At 37.3% G+C, this 20,494-nt stretch overlaps 1 protein-coding gene across 1 annotated transcript in view; it reads left to right on the forward strand.

Moving 5' to 3' along the window:
- The window catches only part of NR3C1 (nuclear receptor subfamily 3 group C member 1), a 150,031-nt gene that overhangs the window by 117,186 nt on the left and 12,351 nt on the right, over positions 1–20,494 (forward strand). The window contains exons 5-6 of the mRNA XM_045027234.1: positions 8,019–8,297; positions 11,559–11,703. Coding sequence (XP_044883169.1) covers positions 8,019–8,297; positions 11,559–11,703 — 424 coding nt within the window. The remainder of the gene's footprint in view (positions 1–8,018; positions 8,298–11,558; positions 11,704–20,494) is intronic.

The raw sequence follows: 20,494 nt of genomic DNA on the forward strand, positions 1-20,494 counted from the left end.
GGAGTTGAGTAAACTGATTGGCTGAACAGAGCTAAAGGCTTTTTAGAATACAAACAGATCTTTAAAACCGAAGGAGAAAATATTAAAAGTATATGATGCAATAGATAGAAAATCTTGCTGTTTGACTCCTCACTGAAGTTTCATAGTTTTCATTTTCATTGTGTTTATTTTTCCTACTGAACAAAAATGTTCTCTGATTATTGTAATCCTTCCTACATGATTTGTCCATGCCAGAATGAGTGTTGGTGGCAAATTGAGCTAAAATAAGAGGCAGGTATTGATTTCAAATGTGAATTAGCTGACTAGCTATGCTATACTAGTAAAGATGTATGGATTTTTGTCAGTAAAGATGTTTATCCCAGACTACCACTATGCTTATTGTTAAGCATTTCTTCTGAAAAACATAAATTAGTAATTTGTCTTAAAAGTGAACAGCAAACATTTTGTTCCCTCAGAAGATCCCTGCTTAGACCATTCCAGATGAGAAAAATACTTAAACTGTATTTCTAAAAACACAGCAAAATTAATCAAAATAAACATCTAAATATCATCTCCACTTTTTAGCTAAGATAAAATATAGTCAGTTTATAGCTGATATATCCTTTAATAAGGTGCAGTTTCTTGCACGTACAGGTTAATTTTTTTCTCTTTCTAATATGATTCCGTCCCACTATGATAATTTAAGCACTGAACATCAAGGGCCAACTTTTCAGCAAGACTCTTATATTGAGTGCAAATTTGACCTTATTTGCTTGTTAAAAAGGCCACGGGAAAGTTTTTGTGGATGCATTTTTGTACACCACCTGGAATTTTGGACTTCAATTTTCTTGTCACAACCAGCTATAAACATTATAGAAAATGTGTTTTTACAACTTACTAGAAAGGTAGGTTATCAGAATAAATGGAAAATTATGGGAAAATTGTATGTAAAAGGAAGGGAAATAAACATCTCAGACAAGACAACTAAATTTTGAAGACTTAAGTGATCCAGCAGATTTCAAATATTGGGGGGCATTGCTTTAAAAAAATGATAAATTCTGCTGGGTTTAATAAATTATCCTGTAGGCATGACATTATTATTTACATTCTTCTCACACCAGTGTTGGCACATGGCAGTAACTACATTCTTGAATCCCTCTTTGTCATTAACTGCCGCGTCCATCTGCTCTGTGGCACTGAGATAATCTGTTCTATTCTGCCCTCCCTGCTAAGGATGGTTCTTAAGGTTTCTCTTGGGCGCCCTTGTTTCGTCTCACCAGTTGGTTTCCTCTTGACAGCTGTAGCATTATTTATATTTTTTTTTCAAGTTCAAAAACTTGAAAAAAATTGACATTTCCAGTGCCCTGAGTGAGTGCTATGGAAAATGGTCTCATTTTCCTTTCAAAAACTTGAATATTCAATTAATATTTTCAAAAATGGCTAGTGGGGAGGGAGGGTGGGGTGGCAGTTGCCTCTCTTTCTGGGCACCCAACTGCGAACACATTTTAAAGAAGCTCAATTTTTTTTTAAGAGGGCAAGTGCTCAGCATTCCATAAGTATCAGGCCACTTTAAGGTGTCTCAAGTTGGAATCCCAGAAATGGAATCGCTAGAGTGTCCAGAAAATTTAGGCCATAGTTCCCATGTTGTACTAGTGATGGATATTCCTTGTCTCTGATTTAGGTAGACTTTTTATTTTGTTATATATTGGTTATGGTTTTGTATTTTTAATTTAAAAAGTGTTTAGAACTGTGTCCATGAGCATACGGGATGTAAAGCTCAGCCTGGAGATTTTTCCTTTTCTTCCACTTTCAGTTTTATTGCTGTTGATTTTGTTTTTGCTAGTGTCACAAATGTTTGTTCAGATTTAGCAATCAAACAAGTAAAAAGTACAGTATGTGAAAGAAAACATTTGCGTATGCATAATGTATGATATTGTGTATTGAAAATTCCAGGAAGGCAAAATTGTTTCATTAATGTCAACTGCTGAGACAGTAGTAATTTTTAAACTTATAAAATGGGTAATTTGTTAATTAATTTAGACCTGAGACTAAGTATTAACCTCAGGCCATCATCTTTATCCACTTAGTTTGTTTGCTCCGTAGTCTGTGCCAGTGTAAGCAACTGTAGCTTGTGGGAAGTAAGTCAGTGATAACTATTCCTGTTTACCAAATTCTGCTATAATGTAAAGTTCTGATGTTACTGACCAAATGGGAACACTATATATCAAATCAGGTTTCAGGCTATAGCTGCAGGCTTAATCTTGAGAGATGCTGAACACCTACCAATGCCATTTAAATTAATGAGAAGGTTGGGAACTGAGTACCTCTTGAGATTAGGCACTAATAAAGGTATGGTATGCTACGACAGGAGAACATCTAGAGAAAATATTTTTTCATTCCAGATCTTTAATATGACTGTGAACAGAAACCCCCTACTGATTGGGGCAACATTTACAAACAGTCATATTGGAGTCAGTCACTCTAATCCTCTTAAACAGCAGAGACAGTAAAAGTCTTTGGAAACAAATCAGTTTTAATGGCTGTTAACTGAAAAGAGACTCTAATACTTGGGAAACCTCTGTAGTTGTCACAGTGATGTTGTGCAGTTTGTGAACAAGAGACCAGTTGGTCCATCAGACAATATCTATATGAAGACATGTCTGTGTAAACATTTGAGAAACCCTATACTATGTCTTACAGAAAATACATGTTTAAAAACAGTGTACTGTAAAAACGTACATTACCTCAACATTCCTCTTTTTCATGGGTAATATTTGCACATTGTTATAGGCAGGTTGCTTGACACTTTCCACTATAAAAGATCCTGTTTTGAGTTGCTTATTGCTTTGCCAAACTTTCACCGTTTATGCTGAAATTTTCCATGACAGGTGCCTGTCTTGGACTGAATATTTGTGAAAAAATTTAAGCCAAAATATTTTAGTCATTTATGAGAATGAGGCTAGGGAAAATATGCTGTTTTGCCCATATTAAAAAGTTCTTAAGTCCCTTTCTTTTAACATCTGTTATGCTGTCTGGAATAGGGGCTTGAAACTTGGGAAGTGGGTGGCCTTTGTGTCAGGGATGTGCCTTTTGTCATCACTGTGAAAATATGCCCAAATTTGGCCAAGTTGTAAGCCTTTGAAAAAGTCACACTTTGCACATACGTCATAGAGACTTGTGTCCATTTTAGCAGTTAAATCTGACGACTGTCTTCTCTGAGCATACATGAGCCTTTCTTAGTGCTGACCAGATTCTGCATGCGCCTCCCTCCAGCCCCCCAGCTCTTCCATATAATGGGACTGTGCATGTGGATGCTCCAGACCAACGTTACAGGGGCAAATCCAGACTTTCCCTCTTATGGCTGCTCCCAGCTGGTTTGGATCTGGGTAGAGCCAGACACTGGAACTGAGAACAGGGAGCCTCTCTCTCTCCTGAGATCTCACTGACTCCCTCCTGGCACCCAGGTATCATGGAGAAGGACGTTCTTTAATTCAGTTAATGAAGAAATAAAAGCCAGACTGGGGGAGGGGGAGGGGGAAGGAATAGATTGAGACATGGAGTCTGGTGAGATTGGGGAGCAGGGAAGAGAGAAACTGGGACTGAGAGCTGGGAGGAGGAGGGGCTAGGGCAATGAGACTGAGGGTACGTCTACACTACGGGACTATTCCGAATTTGCATAAACCGGTTTTGTAAAACTGATTTTATAAAATCGAGTGCGCGCGGCCACACTAAACACATTAAATCGGTGGTGTGCGTCCATGGTCCAAGACTAGCGTCGATTTCTGGAGCGTTGCACTGTGGGTAGCTATCCCGTAGCTATCCCATAGTTCCCGCAGCCTCCCCCGCCCCTTGGCATTTCCGGGTTGAGATCCCAGTGCCTGATGGGGCAAAAATCATTGTCGCGGGTGGTTCTGGGTACAGCCTCACCCCTCCCTCCCTGAGCAGCAGACAACCGTTTCGCGCCTTTTTTGCTTGGTGAACTGTGCAGACGCCATAGCACAGCAAGCATGGACCCTGCTCAGGTCAATACCGCAATCGTGAATGTTTTAAACACCTCGCGCACTCCCGTGCAGTCCATGCTGGGGCTCTTTTACGATTCTCAGGAGACTGCATTGTTAACTGTGCTGATGAGCTGTGCATGGTCACCTGTGCTGATGAGATCTCCACGCTGGGGAAGCAGGACATGAATTTCAAAACTTCGCGGGGCTTTTCCTGTCTACCTGGCCAGTGCATCCGAGTTCAGAATGCTGTCCAGAGCGGTCACTGGTGCACTGTGGGATACCGCCCGGAGGCCAATACCGTCGATCAGCGGCCACACTAACCCTAATCCGATATGGTAATACCGATACTAGCGTTACTCCTCTCGTTAGGGAGGAGTACAGAAACCGGTTTAAAGAGCCATTAAAATCTAGTGTGGACGGTTGTGGCGTTAAATCGGTTTTACGCCCCTAAAACCGATTTAAACGCCTAGTGTAGACCAGGCTTGAGACTAAGAACTAGTGGGTGGGGAATAGGGTTTGAGGAAGGGTAGACATCAGACAGGGAACTCGGGGAGAACTGGGAGTGGCTTCACAAAGAAAATGGGACAAGGAGCCTGGAAGGTAGGGGGAGATTGGGAAAAAGAGCTGAGGGAGAGAGGGGATATGGCTCTAAGATTAGATGAGGAACCTGGAAAGGGAAACAGCTGGGCAGTGGGGTGGAATCAGACAAGTAGTCGGGAGGGGAGAACTGAAACTGTCTGGACAAGGACATTGGGGACAGGGAGTTGGGGCAGGAGTGGGGAACTTGGGACTGGCTGGGCAAAGTTCAGCCTGGGCACTAAATGAGGCAAGGGTCCCATGAAAAAAATAGTATGTAATCATGTAAGTAAAGACTGTATCATAATGTGCAGGGAAGAGGATGGGAGCGGAAAATTAAGGTGGTATATGGAAACTTTAATTGTGGTATCTCCTAACTTGTGAGTGCTTGACCATGCAACCTTAATAACATTCTTTCAATGTAGTTTTTGTGTGTAATTTTCTTTAGGATTAAACTGTGATAAAATGGTTGAAAATTGTAATGTGGTAATTTCTGAAACTATTCTAAATAAAAAATAATTAAAACATCTTTTTGGGATTACCCATAGCTAAGTTTGCAAAATTGATTTCCATTATTTTCTCCTCCCCATCTCCTGCTTTTTTTATGAAGTTATTTATGAATATTAATGTCTACTATTACTTTTACAACACAAATATCTGTACACTGGAAGTGTGCCATGCTTGATGTCAGATGAAAAGATGAAAAATGCATTTTTATTTTTTTGGGAGAAATTGAATAAAATCTGTTAAACCATTCTTGAGATATTGAAGAGTTGGGAGAAAAAAAATACTTTCTTGATTGTAAAAGATTATTGTAATATTTCCCTTAAAAACTCACAAAAACTGGCATTAAAAACTCGACATGAATAATACTGTGTATTGAGGAGAATGTCCATGACGCACTAGGAAAAACAATGCATCAGATAACCAAGTTATAAATGAGAGAACGAGTGACTCTGGGCTTGTCTACATTACCGCTGGATCGACGGGCAATGATTGATTCAGCGGGGGTCAATTTATCGCGTCTAGACACGATAAATCGACCACCGAGCGCTCTCCCGTCTCCGGTACTCCACCAGGGCGAGAGGTACAGGCGGAGTCAACAGGAGAGCGTCAGCCATCAACTTACCGCAGTGAAGACACCGCGGTAAGTGATCTAAGTACGTTATTCACGTAGCTGAAGTTTCAGAGTAGCAGCCGTGTTAGTCTGTATTCGCAAAAAGAACAGGAGTACTTGTGGCACCTTAGAGACTAACACATTTATTTGAGCATAAGCTTTCGTGGGCTACAGCCCCACTTCATCGGATGCATGTAGTGGAAAATACAGTAGGAAGATAATTATATACAAAGAGAACATGAAACAATGGGTGTTACCATACACACTATAAGGAGAGTGATCAGCTAAGGTGAGCTATTATCAGCAGGAGAGAAAAAGAACTGTTATCTGATACATTTTCTAATAATGCATTAGTTATAATCAAGGCACTAGTTGGCATGGAGACATAAAATTATCCACTCATATCACATATCCTTAAGTTTCGTTCTGTAGACATTTAGTATGGTAATGTAATGTTTTTTAAAAGTAATATCAATTTACTTCCAATATTCAGTGCAAGTAACTTGTCTGTCCTTGGCAAACTTATGTTACCTACAGCGTGGATAGAAATAAAATAATTGAAAAATTACTAAATTTAAAACTGAGGTTTTTGAATAACTAGGCAGGCTCTGTATTATGTGTTCATTTGCCGTTCATGGCAGATCAGACTTGCGCTTGTGGCTTCTTTTTATATCGTTGTACGCTTTCAAAATGGTAATTGAGACAATTTCTATCATAATCCACAATTCATAATCATCTGGACAATGGAACGGACACAAATGAGAAAACAACCGTCTCTCATTATATCTATGTTGTATTTTATGTTACTCTGCAGTGGTGGTGAGTCAAATTGTAAGAGGACAGAAATTATGTCCCTCCTCCTCTTAGAAGTTACACAAGTGGCATTATTATGTGCTGTTGGTGTATCTGTGGGACTCCTGTATGGACCAAGATGCAGACTTCAGAAAAGAATTGTCTGTCACTTCATTTCCTGTACTGCAAAAAATGTACTAAATAATCTATATGGTCGGCAGTCTGCATTCTGGGGAGTCAAAAGGGAAGCAGGAGACTCAGTTACTTGTAAAAAGAACAGGAGTACTTGTGGCACCTTAAAGACTAACAAATTTATTGTAGCATGAGCTTTCGTGAGCTACAGCTCACTTCTTCGGATGCATAGAATGGGACACACAGGCAGGAGATATTTATACATACAGAGAACATGAAAAGGTGGAAGTATGCATAACAACTGGAAAAGTCTAATCAATTGAGATGAGCTCTTATCAGCAGGAGGAAAAAAAACTTTTTGAAGTGATAATTAAGATGGCCAATAGAAGGTGTGAGGAGAACTTAACATAGGGAAATAGATTCAATTAGTGTAATGACCCAACCATTCCCAGTCTTTGTTTAGGCCAGAGTTAATTGTATCTAATTTGCATATTAATTCGAATTCAGCAGTTTCTCTTTGGAGTCTGTTTTTGAAGTTTTTTTGTTGCAAAATTGCCACCTTCAAGTCTGTCACTGAGTGGTTAGAGAGGTTGAAGTGTTCTCCCACTGGTTTTTGAATGTTATGATTCCTGATGTCAGATTTGTGTCCATTTATTCTTTTGCGTAGAGACTGTCCGGTTTGGCCAATGTACATGGCAGAGGGGCATTGCTGGCACATGATGGCATATATCACGTTGGTAGATGTGCAGGTGTACGAGCCCCTAATAAATAGTCTTTCTATTTTAGAGCTGACATCTCTGTCAATGTGATGCTTATGCTGTTTTTATCTGGTATATCATATGAATTTTATTTACTGTTTAATTACTGCAGCAATAATTTGTTTGCAGGAGGATTGCCAGAGAAAATTCTCCTCTCTTGCCCAGTGCCATCCCCCAAAAATGTTTTCCCTGGCTCTGAGTATTCGGTAGCATCCTATTTATAAAATACAGTTTTCCTTTCTTCTGTGTGTTTTCTGTAGTTTATATATTCAGCATATGATAAAGTGCCCAATCCTGCAAACACTTAGTACTAAGGGGGGCTCAGTACGATGAGAAGTCTCATTGAAATCCAGTGGTCACACCCAATACGGTTTGCAGACCCCACATTAGTATGTCTTCCTTGTTCTGCATCTCTGATACATTAACGTGACTTCTCCTTTCTTAGACATCTCTGATATAAATCAGTTTACAACAGGGATTTAGCTTTCACTGATGCAAATTTTTACAAAAACCTATGAAAAAATATTTTAAAAGTTGCCAGTGACTAATCTAAAGAAAAAGGAGCATTCCCTGTGTGAGCAGCACTTCCTATCTTATATTTTTTGTACTATGTAGATTCCTTATTTTACTTAATTTACATGTAATTTCTAAAATCTTCCCTAGCTCGAAAAACGAAGAAGAAGATCAAAGGAATTCAGCAGTCCAATGTGACAGCAGCGAGGGATGCTTCTGAAAGTCCAGTAAGCAAGAGTATAGTTCCTGCATCTCTGCCACAGCTAACCCCTACCCTGGTTTCCCTGCTGGAAGTCATTGAGCCAGAGGTTCTGTATTCAGGCTACGACAGTACGCTACCTGACTCAACATGGCGTATAATGTCAACTCTCAACATGTTAGGAGGACGGCAAGTGGTAGCTGCGGTAAAATGGGCAAAGGCAATACCAGGTAATACAGAGATGTTTGGTAAAAGATGTCAGTTTTTGTCCCAAATTATAGTCTTTTATCTTTTATTTTGACCGTTTCCTTCAATACCTTTCTGGACTAACTCTCTTATTTGATTAATATCTTAGATAAATTATGTTTCAAATACCTATCAACAATACAGACATAAAACAGAACCAAAATCTCTTTTTGATTTCTTTGGATTACAATTTGAAGTTAAATTAGGTTTGACTCTTCAGTCCCTGTGTGAAAAATATACACACCACATGAACAGTTTTTAAAAAAACTCTAACACAGAAAAAGAGAAGTGTTCTTGGGTCTGTTTCCACAGCAGTTTCGAATGTAGTGCTTCATTATTAATTTTTAGCAAGAGGGTTCCCATGATTCAGGGAGCAACCCATCTGATCCCCTTCTCCTTAACTGAATTGTCCTGTATCTTTTTGTCTCCATAGCCACTTTGTCCTCACGCTTCCTCCACTCTGCCCATCCTTTCTACCTTAATGGGAACAGTCATTGCCATCTCTAATCCAGGGCCAGGAGCAAAGCCTGATATTCCATTTTGTTCAGGCACCATAGCTGCTTCCACAAAATTGGGTGTATTACATGGGACTTTTAAAGGAGAATTGCCGATATGCCTCCCATTTGTAGAATCAGTAAGGCTGCTGTATTTACAGCTTGCTTTGGCTTTCTTTCACATCAGGAAACAGGTAGCTCAAATGAGTCCTCAAATTCTGACATCATGCATAGCATCCTATTGCATGGTCCTCGGACAGACTGAAATGTGGTGCCGTTGAGCATCTGGGAGAGCTATAAACAGGAAAACTGTCACACCTGCTTCTGCTGTGTTTGGCTCTAGGTAGTGGTATTAGCCACCCTTTTCCATAAATAAATCTAAAGAGTGACGTACAATGTACACATAAGTAAAGATGTAATGTAACTTGCCCTCTCCTTTTACACGATTGTCTCGCCATTTTTTGAAAATAAACCTATTTGGAGTTGCAAGAAAAGACTAGATTCAAACATTTATTCTGGAATAGGGAGATTGAAATGTCCCTTATGGCTTGTCTATGCTGGGAAAATAATTTGAATGAAGTAAAGGTGTTAGCATCCACCCAGCAGTTTTGTTATGTTATCTATTCTGGGATAAAAGTGACTTTATTCCAGGATAAACACTTAGCTTTGGAAGCACTCTTTTTATTCTGAATTAGTGTGTCCACATGAGGAACTCTTCTAGTTAATTTCCCCAGGTAGACAAGCTTTTAATCTTACAGAAGATGATACTTCTTGAAAGGCCACTCTATTATTTAATAATATTATTATTACTACTAGTAACTGTTCTGATCATACCAGGCCTTTTTATCTTCCTTTTCTTGATCAATCTATCACTAAAGCTTTTTTTCACAACAGTCTTTCATTTTATTGTGTTTGTGTACTTCGATTTCTTGCACCCTGCAGAAATCATAGTAATCCTCCATTTGGGATATCACAGTTAGTTGCTGTGGAAATGTTTATGATGTCCAGAGGACTATTGCCTCAGGTGGGAAATAAACAAGGCAAGCAGTTGGAACTGATAAGGAACAAAGATAATTTTGTTAGCCCTAGTATCGTTAGTTAACAATAAAGAATGATTAAACAAATGTACAGAAAATAAGATGAGCTGTATCCTGAAGTTTTTACATCAGAGGAATTTTGCCCGAGCAGTGTTTGAGTAAGGACCTCGGGGTTTGACCCAGTAGTTTTGAAATGAGTTCTAAACGGTATTACTAATGTCTTTAAAGTAGCAATATGGAGAGGGGTTTTCCTACCTTCAGAGGTGCCTGCCTTTATTCTGAAGTAGACCAGATTGAGAGGCTATATAATTTGGGCATATTAATTCACCAGATATTATCATTTTAAACATCTTAGGGAAATAGAACTGAAGTGACCTTTTTGGGATGTCAAGTGTCTGATGACGTTAAATAAAGTCAACTTGAATATAAATTTGATAAGGACTCAGTGTGGCAGAAAATCTTGTTAAAAACAGCCAGGGCTTGACATGAGCTACCACTGTAGATTAAAATCTACCTACATTTTAACTCTGCTCAGGGGAGCAATTTTAAGATATAACACGTTTCTTCATTATTTTTGTTGGCCATGTTCATTCTGTATATTGCTATAATGTTACAGGCAGTTAGTGACGATGAGTAATGTGGTACATATTCTATGATTTGTGACTACTGTGTAAAATTACTGATGAATAAGAGGCAGTTTAAAATAAAGCCAGTGGAATTCAGTCTGAAGTTACTGTAATATTTACACAAGACAGTTGAACCAGTTTTGTCTGCTTATGAGGAAATAAATAAACTTAATTAGTCATCATTTGTAGGATATTTTTCAGTCATCATTTCCAGTTACATGGAAAAAAAAATTTCTGAATTTTTAATATTATACGCCCTTCTGATTTCTGTAGTACTTTTCAAGAGATTTCCAAGTGACACACACTATTCCAGGAGGAAACAATCACCTGGAGGTTAAGGGTGTATATGTACTCAGGAATAATATATAATATTTTTTAAAAGTAAGGTATAAATGTTATCTTTTCTGCTACTTATCCTTTTCAGTGCATTTCTGTATTCTGTGTAATTAAAACTGTAGAAGGCCACAAATTCAAACAAGCTCAAGAATTCAGTTATGTTAAAGACTTCCAAAGTCTGAAAACTGGCAAAGAGATTGTGACTATAACCACATTAAGTTGGGTCCTATGGGTGGGTACTTTTTCATCTGCATAGGCAAAAAAGAAATTAGGCTAATGAAGGATGCATTACAGTCGTATGCTAAGCAGCTGAATGTAATCTTGGTAACTTTAAAATTATGCTGAAGTTTTGTATATTACTTTGATCAACAGCAACAATTTGCAGGTAAGAGACACTGTGTTAGTTTTTCTAATCTCCCATCTTCATCTTCCCTACCACCACAAGTGCAGTCTGTTCTTTCTCAGCATACAGATGCACTTTTAATTAGATCAGATTATTTAGCATCTAACAACATAAAATACAGAAGTAGTTGATTATATCTGTTCATTGCAGTTCGACACACAATTTTGATGTCTTCAAGTTTACATGCACCGCCGCAACTAAAGTAAATAATATGAAACACATTTTAAAATGCTGCTGTTTATTAATAACACTTTATTTGTACTGATTATTTGTTTGATAGATTTGAAAAGGAGCAATTCCTAAGCATGACTTGTTCACTGCCTACACTGTTATATTTTGTATTTTTTAGGTTTCCGAAATTTACATTTGGACGACCAAATGACCCTTCTGCAGTACTCATGGATGTTCCTGATGGCTTTTGCTCTAGGATGGAGATCATATAAACAGTCAAATGGAAACCTGCTGTGTTTTGCACCAGATCTGATTATTAATGAGTAAGTAGTGCATGAGTCATTTTCCCCATATGCCAGAGCTGTATTAAACTCCCTGAAACATTTTTCTGCCATAAGAGTATTTTTAATGAGTAAATCCTACTAATGTATGTCACTAGGTAACAAAATTGTGCAAAGAATCACTGTACTGACATTTTGCCTGCAAATCAGTTTCCTTTTAGCAACATGATATGTATGCTTTTAAATCAGTCAATTGAAGTAATGGTCTTTTAGAACTAGCTGAAAGTTTGTTTCTGTGTGGGTGAGGGTGGGTGGGTGAGTGGATGGATGGATTCTATTTTGTTGATGCACCTGCATTATTCATTACAATAATTAGTTCTAAAGGTTCAGGAAAAAATGATGCTAACAGGATAGTTCTCTTAAAGTTCTTTGTTGAAAAAAGAAGACTGGGAAATGGTATAAATGCCTAAATAATAATACTATCATTGTCACTGACCTGATCAGTTAAATCAGTTGGTGGCATTTATGGGACTGTTGATCTGGTTGCTGGTATATAGTTAAAATGTTTGCTCAACTTGAACCCATTTTAAAAAAAAAAAGAGAATTTTACAAAACACAATTTAAAGAATTTGTGTAGCTAATCATGTTTCTGTGTCACCCCTATCATACAAGTAGGCCCATGGATGGCTGTTTGTAATTCCACAACTGTTCTGTTTCAAACTGCTTAATAGGAATCTACTGTAAAACTGCAGATTGCAGAAAGTCAGTTTATAGACAAATCATGTGCCCAGGATAATGCTCTTTTCTAACCAGTTTTATCCATTTTCAGGAAACATTGGTGGTTCTTTTTGTGCATTTTTTGAGTACTTTGCTAGAGCATTTGGACTTTTTTTCTCTTGCACTTATGGGGCCTTATTCTCTTCTGATTGTTTTTGTGTAAATTGTGAGCAAATCCAGTTAAGACAATGGAGTTACACTAGCATATAACATTGGTCTAGAAGAGAATCAGGCCCATACCATATATGGGGGGGAGGGATAGCTCAGTGGTTTGAACATTGGCCTGCTAAACCCAGAGTTGTGAGTTCAATCCTTGAGGGTGCTATTTAGGGAACTGGGGTAAAAATCTGTCTGGGGATTAGTCCTGCTTTGAGCAGGGGGTTGGACTAGATGGCCTTCTGAGGTCCCTTCTAACCCTAATCTTCTATGATAATATAAAGATAACATAAGGCTTTAATTCTAACTTGTTTGGTTTTTGATATTTTGATGATAAAATGCAGAACAAAAATTGTTGTGGTTTTAAAATCAGATTTGGGTGTACACACTAGCTTTTATTTCAAAACAAATGTATATGATCTGTGGGTACATGTTTTCAAAAGACTTTGTCTTTGTAACGGTTCCTACAAGTTTTCTAGTCCACTGTAGCACCACTCAAACTCAAATAAGACTTCATCTTCTTGGTGTGTCTAAAGATATTTGTGTTTTTGCTTTTTCAGTGTTTAGTTTGAATACAGATGAGCTGTCTTGTAAAGTGTGGCACATTGGTTTTAATTTTTTTTTAAAAAGGGTAAAAAATCAAGCCATTCACTGAAAGTCCATAATCATGGAAGGGGAAAAAACTAGTTGGGTAGGTCAATGGGGAAAAAGGGTAGAAAACACATTAGTTACTCAACAGATTAGCATGGCTTCAAGGTAGGCTATTTGGTCAATCAAGTAAATCAGTTTAACATAATATTTATGTATTTTAAAAACTTATGTATATTAATATTTTCATCTTAATGGTTCTAGAGAGAAGCATAAAGAGATATAAATCACAAAACCAAAACAATTTCCAAAATATACTGTTTGAAGACCGGGCCAGAAACTATTAGGAAGGCATGATAGTGGTCTGACACACATCCGTTCTGCTCTTTTACATTAGTGAACCCATTATCCTAATAAGTTGAGAGTGTTAAAAGTTTCTGCCACTAAAGAATTTAATTAAGTTCTTGCTTGCCTCTGCCACATGACCTTAATCTTCCCCTGGGTAAGGGGTGATAGGACCATTTCTTAGATATTATGGTGAGGGAATGCCATGTAGGTATCTAATAGATTAATAGTAACTATGATCAATAGTGTTTGATTAGCACTGTGTACCTTCAAACACTAATTCTCCCATCCTCTCTTTTTAGGTAAATAACATAACGGGGTAGAGCCTTTTTTTCTATAGAAAACACAATTTTGTGCATTGATGTCAAACTGTATTGTATTTAGTTTTAGATAAAACATTTTGGGAGTAGTGCTCTCTACTGAATTGTTGGACTCTTCTGAGGGTGAGATTTTAAATACTTTTTAAAAAAAAATTTAACTCTTTCAGATGGGTTTGAGTCTTGGTGGATTAGTGAACTTGAGGAGGAGGAGGTTGCTTGTGTTTGATAGAAAAGGTAAAGCACAAACAGGGAGGCTGATTTAAGAAACTGTGTGCTGCTGCCCATTCATTACAGTTGATTAAAACCAATTTATGACTGATGTATATGTGGTATTTCTGACACCATTTGGTTTCTTCTAAACAATGCCAAAATATTCAGAAGTTACAGGACATTCTGGAACTTGCTTGCAAGGCTGATAGATCACTGCTCTGTGCCGTCTTTCTACTTTAGATGGAGCTCAGTGGGACCATCCCCTTTAGCTCACCTTTTAAACCTATTTCTTCTACGGAGTAGAAATTGTCAGAATAGTCTACAATAGTTCTTGCAGGTAATCTTCCATTGTGGCAGCTCCAGTGATACCTAGTACAGGTCTCAGGCATTCTTACCATCATGTTGTGTAAACCTGTCCTAAATTAACTGGAGGCAGAATATGTGTTTTGTTCACTAGCCAAGGAGAAAACAAATTACAGAACTCCTATTGCAGCATATTAGCACCTAATTTGATTGTCACTTTCTCTGTTGTATTCCCAAACAAGAAAACAATAAGCTTTAGAGCCTGATTTCCTGAAGTAGCGAGCACCCCCAACTTCAGTTCAAGGCAAGAAGAGCTGCAGGTGCTCATTACTTTTGAAAATTAGGCCCTTACACACATGGATTTCAGAGGTGACATCACTATGCTAAAATAATGCCCAGGATGAATGTGAAGTCAAGATGAGCCAATCGTATAATAAAAACATCTGATATTAGCTGTTTAATGACTCTGAGGATGAACTATCAGGGCACTAATTTATTTGCTAGCTTGCTTTTTTCAGTGTGCACTGTTACTTTTTATAGATTACAGTATGACTGCTTGTTGGTTGCTTTTGAGCATATAAATATTTGTCTTTCAGGACAAGAAAATAACTTGAATCTGCACTATAGCTTTACTTTTATTAGTCACTTCAGCTTCTTTGTTGGTTTTGTGCTTCTTTACTGGTTTTGTCTTCTTGTGGGTTTTTACTCTTGTTACAATATATTTTGTGACATTTTAGTTAAAAGTCTCTTGACTCACTTGATTGTTTGAAGCAGTCTGAAAATATAACTCTTTGAGGTTGTTGGCCAGAACAGTCCAAGATTCAGTTTAACCATTCGCAGACTTAAAGTAAATGTGAGGGTTTACTATGAAAAATGTGAAATAGGCTTCTCTTTTATTCATGAACTCAAGCATCATCCGCTTTATGGCATACAAACTATGAAATATTGGTACATTGAGGGTGCTCAAAATGTAGAGCCACTAAACTTTTTTATCATTATCACTATTTTAATGGAAGTATTTTGTAAAGGGTTTAAAGTGCCAGTGAAGCTATGAAAGTCAGTGTGCTTTTGCTCATTTGTATGACTCTAATTTCTAAGTTTTGATTTCTAATCCTGGCTTTACAATTGGACTTTGTGCCCATTGCATAAGAGGTTGCACTGCTTTACACGGTTAAAGGCACCCTGTACTGGGAGTCAGAAAATCTGGATCCTCATCCAGATTGTGCCACACATTTGCTGTGTAGCCATGGACAAAACACATAAGGCCAGATCCTGGACCATTGAAGCCCATGTGACTTTTGATTTCCCTGTGAGAAGAAGTGGCTTCTTAAACTGTGCCTCAATTTTCCCATATTTAAAATGGGTATAATATCCACCTCACTGGGGTGTTTTGAGACTTGCTTAGTGCAGTTAAAGTACTTTGAGATCCATGGATAGAAGGCACTGTAGAAGCAGAAAATATGACATTGTTAAAGAATTTCTCTCCATTCCTGTTTTAGTTTGCTGACAGGAGCCAGTAATCCTCTTATTTTCTATATGATTAGCCATTTGTGTTTCAAATATCTTTTCATATGCACATTCCATTTCATTTTTTGGTGTAAATATTTGTCTTGCCCTTTGTAAACTTTTATCATTCCTTTTAGTAATTATGTTGTAAAAGCCTTGGATTTTTGCCCTTCTCACTTTGTTTATATATTAAAATATTTTGAATATGTCTTTGTTGAATAGCTGCAACATTCATGTGGTTGATTATTCTGATATTGTTAATGGGATTAACACCATCTAATGTGCACAAAATGCTTTACCTCTGAAAGCTGCTGTTATTTAATATAGTGCTGTAAATATGCATAAAGCTTTACAGACAAGCTTTACAGACATTTTACAGACAGAAAATATGCATAAAGCTTTACAGACAATTATATCCTGTAGACAGAATATAATTACCAAAGCTAGAGATTTTGGCTAACACATCGGGGTAATATCCGTATACCTGCAAAAAATTCCTTGGGATTTTTAAAAAACACAAGTGACCACAGCCTCCTCTTTACATGTGACCCAAAAGATGACACCGACTGAAGCATAGCATCCCTTAATACCATGTTGAGGCTTTGTTTTCAGTACTAACTCAAAGGGAAGACTACTGTCTGTTGATTCACTAACACCACTTTCTGTTGAAGTTAGGGATGTTTTGAAGGTCTCTTATCCAAGTGTGAACCAGACTCAACCATGCTTAACCTATGTAATAGAACAGACTCTCAATCCAAGGCAGAGTGATAAGCTTCATTTGTTGGGAGAACCAGGTCTTAACATTTCCAGACATTTTAAATTAGTTACCTAATATTTAATCCTTTGAAAATGAAAAGTACTGTTTAGTATTATCAAAACTCTCCATAGTGTAGCATTGATAGCTCAGTGGTTTGAGCATTGGCCTGCTAAACCCAGGGTTATGAGTTCAATCCTTGAGGGGGCCATTTAGGGAACAGGGGTAAAAATCTGTCTGGGGATTGATCCTGCTTTGAGCAGTGGGTTGAACTAGATGAGGTCCCTGATATTCTATGATTGCTTTAGCAATTTTTAGTATACTGTATAGTGGGAGAAATGTATTAATTGTTCTTTGTGAATATTGCTGTTTTAGGGTGTGATTCTGAGAGTTGAAGGCACTCAGCACCTGTGAGGAGGTGTTCAGTACCCAGTGAATCGGGCACTTAATCATTGTTAGCTGTGGTAACAGGATCACGGATCTAGTGTTTGTTCTGACTATCTCCTATTTAAGCAAAATGGATTAGGAGTAGACTATTTCAATGCAGCAACACAGGCATTGGAATTCTGCACCAGAACTCTGACTTCCCATGCAATGTTGCAGAATTCTAACAAGAAAAGAAAGATTAGGAAATAGGAGCTGCTTGAGCATTCCATCTCAAGGCATGCAAATAGCCCACAGCATTTCCATACTCCCATCCTTTTACATTGCACAACATTTCCCACTGGCAACAATAAAAATAATCATCTGTCTTTGGCCTCATATATGTTTAATTTCAGACACGGACAAATTTTGATTCATTAGTTACTTTCCCTACTTGAAATAGAATTGTCTGCCCCTTTCCTTGATCCATATCATACTAGATTAAATTAATTTCAGTAGATAGTCCTTTTCTTTTAGCTGAGTATTGCATAACTGAAGATTTGGCAAGATCTTGCGGGGCTGTTTGGACTCACCCATATGGGATGGATTATATTTGTTCAATCATACAAAACTGTGTCAAAAAAGTTCTTGTGACAGATTTTTAAGACTCATTACAACAACAAACATACAACAGTTTTCATAGAATATGGTGTGAAATTATGATCTTGAAGCACTTATGAAAGTAATGAAAAGTGTTTTGAATGACTAGTGCCCTTCACCCAAATATTTCTAGTTGATAAGTGATGTGACCCAAGTCACAAAGGAAATCTGTTGCTGAGCGAGGAATTTTTGTTGGCTCTTGATTCACAGTTCCAACCTCTAAACACTACATCATCCATGTACATATTTCTTGAATTTTACAGTTGTTGCAACACTTTTAATCAGAGATTGATTAGAGCAGGGATCCTATTTAAATGTATGTTCCCCAGGGCAGAGGGACTGTCTTTATGCAAAATGCAGTGTAAAAATGATTCATAATGTTTTAAAGGTATCTGCACAGTTGCAGTTTTCAGCTAGAAATATCTGGTATGAGAGTAATTTTTTAAATTTATTTTACTGCAATTAAGCTGAGAAATCTGAAATCCGTATTAACATACTTTCTCCCTGGAGCTCAGTTTGCACTCAGACAACATTTAAAAATGGTATGTTTATTGGCAGTGCAAGTTATTAACAATCACACTATTTAAATAATTTGAAGTTATTGATTAGGACATCATCAAATCACATCTTTCTGTATCATCCCCTTACAGCAACATGATAGAGCTGATCTTAAACTACTTCCTGTATAAAGTCAATACCAAAATTTGCTGCAAGAGTAAAGCACAGGAAAAGTTACTAAGCTGAACTGGCTTCAGAGAATTTAACAGTATTTGATATTACTCTTAGCATATTATCAAGTGTGTGAATTTTGGGCATATCAAAAATTGCAAAATAATACCTAATATAAAGAAAAAACACAACAGGATTTGTTTAGCTGCTTTTTAACTATACAGATGCAGTCTGGTACATTTTATATTTTTATATATTTTGTGCTTATTATCTAATCAATTTCTGTGTTTTAAAGGCTCATCAATAGTATGGTGCTTGAAAGAGAGAAACTGTCTGATAATGCTATTCCAACAATAAGGGGTTTAAATATGTGTAAAGCATGCAGAATGTTTTGAAAAACGGTTCTTTATATCTCAGCTACTCAAATGTTGCCCCCCGTCTCAATAATATCTGAGCTTCTTTAGCGTATTTATTCACACAACACCCTGTGAGTATTATTTACATTTTACAGATGGGTACTGAGACACAGAGAGATTGAGGCAGATTTTTAAAAATATCTAGCCACTTACTGGGATTTTCAAAGGCATCTAGATTCCTAGCACCTGTTGAAATAAAAATTTCTTTAAACCCCCCTCCCCCCCAAAAAAAACCCAACACTGGGAAGACTGTACAAAATCAAATATTAAAATTTTTTCCCATGTGGAAACCATATTCTGTGGTAGATTAATATTTTAATGCTTAACAAATGCATCACATTACATCTTGAAATGTAAAATAGAACACATCCGAAGTGTGTGTGTATTGGCTTACAAATGCACCATCATGGCATGTGCTTATATGACCCATTTTAAAAGCTGGGGTGGAGCTTGGCAGCCCACCATATCCTAAGCTCCAGGACATGCTTTAGTGTACTGGGACTGTAAAAGTGTGAAATTTTATAGTGCTGTATCATTACTGCCAAAAATTGCCATGCAATACGCACTTTATATCAGAGCCCACGTCAGCATATTTTAACTATTGTCTTCAAGACAAGGCCTCCCAATTGTATGTGAATCGTACTAAGCAACAACAAATCACATGCATTTGCAGCCATGAAGCAGTATAGGGCATGTAACGATTGCATGGCCTATAAAAAGGTTTCTATAAATCGTGTTTTGAAACTCCTATTTTCATTTGCCTGCTCACCACTTCAGCAGCATTCTTAACTTTGAGGTCTGCTCCTCTGTTTCATTTTCTCCACAGTGTTATATACCCTATAAAGCATTATTTAAGTGGAAAGAAAATAAAACTAAGTATTTTTGCTTTTTGAAAAATGTTTTTAAAAGGCAAGTTTTCTTATTCCCAGAACAATTTCTTTTAAAAATATTTGTTAGTACGTCAGACTCTTGAATCAGTATAGCCTGTTGTTCGGTGTCAGCACCTTGTTTACTGATTTTATTCTTTCTTAGATTTAATAGAGCTGAATGACTCATATTGAATGTTGAAAATCACATGCCTTTAACTCCCTCTTGTGTCCCACGCAAACCTCATGTGCCGTTTAACTGTAAATTACATAGATTTTTAACTAGCATTGTATATTCTGTGTAAAGTTTACTCCAAAATCCTATATATTTTTATTAAGATCAGGTCAAAGAAGGCAGTCTTTAAAACAGAACATTATAATCTAAGTAACAACATAATCTGTCTAATAAAAGCATACGTACTTTTTCTGTACATGGGAGATATGGCATCCAGATGCAGTATAGCTGGTTTTTTTTTTTTGGTTTTTTTTACTGGCATTGTAAAATAAAGTAGGCATATAAGATAGCGCGTTTTGAGTAAGAGTTTACACAGTGAGAGCTGGGATTTCCTAGTGGCAGTGTATGTCTGATATTAGCACTAACTCAGCAGTTAGTATCCAGTTCTTGCTTTTGGAGACTGGACCATTATTTTATGTTTGAAACAACACAGAGTGTGTCTCTTTACTATACCAGTGGCATGAGATTGGCAGATGACTAAACACTGAGGTACTTGATTGTTAAATAACTCCCCAGTTTGTTTCCTTGCAATGTAGCTGATCAAGAGAATGAGACATAATTGATTCATAAGAAACAATAAAGCAGGGGTCAGCAACCTTTCAGAAGCGGTGTGCCGAGTCTTCATTTATTCACTCTAATTTAAGGTTTCGCGTGCCAGTAATACA

Source organism: Mauremys mutica, chromosome 8 (genome assembly GCF_020497125.1).
Source record: "Mauremys mutica isolate MM-2020 ecotype Southern chromosome 8, ASM2049712v1, whole genome shotgun sequence".
NCBI classification, from domain to species: domain Eukaryota; kingdom Metazoa; phylum Chordata; order Testudines; family Geoemydidae; genus Mauremys; species Mauremys mutica.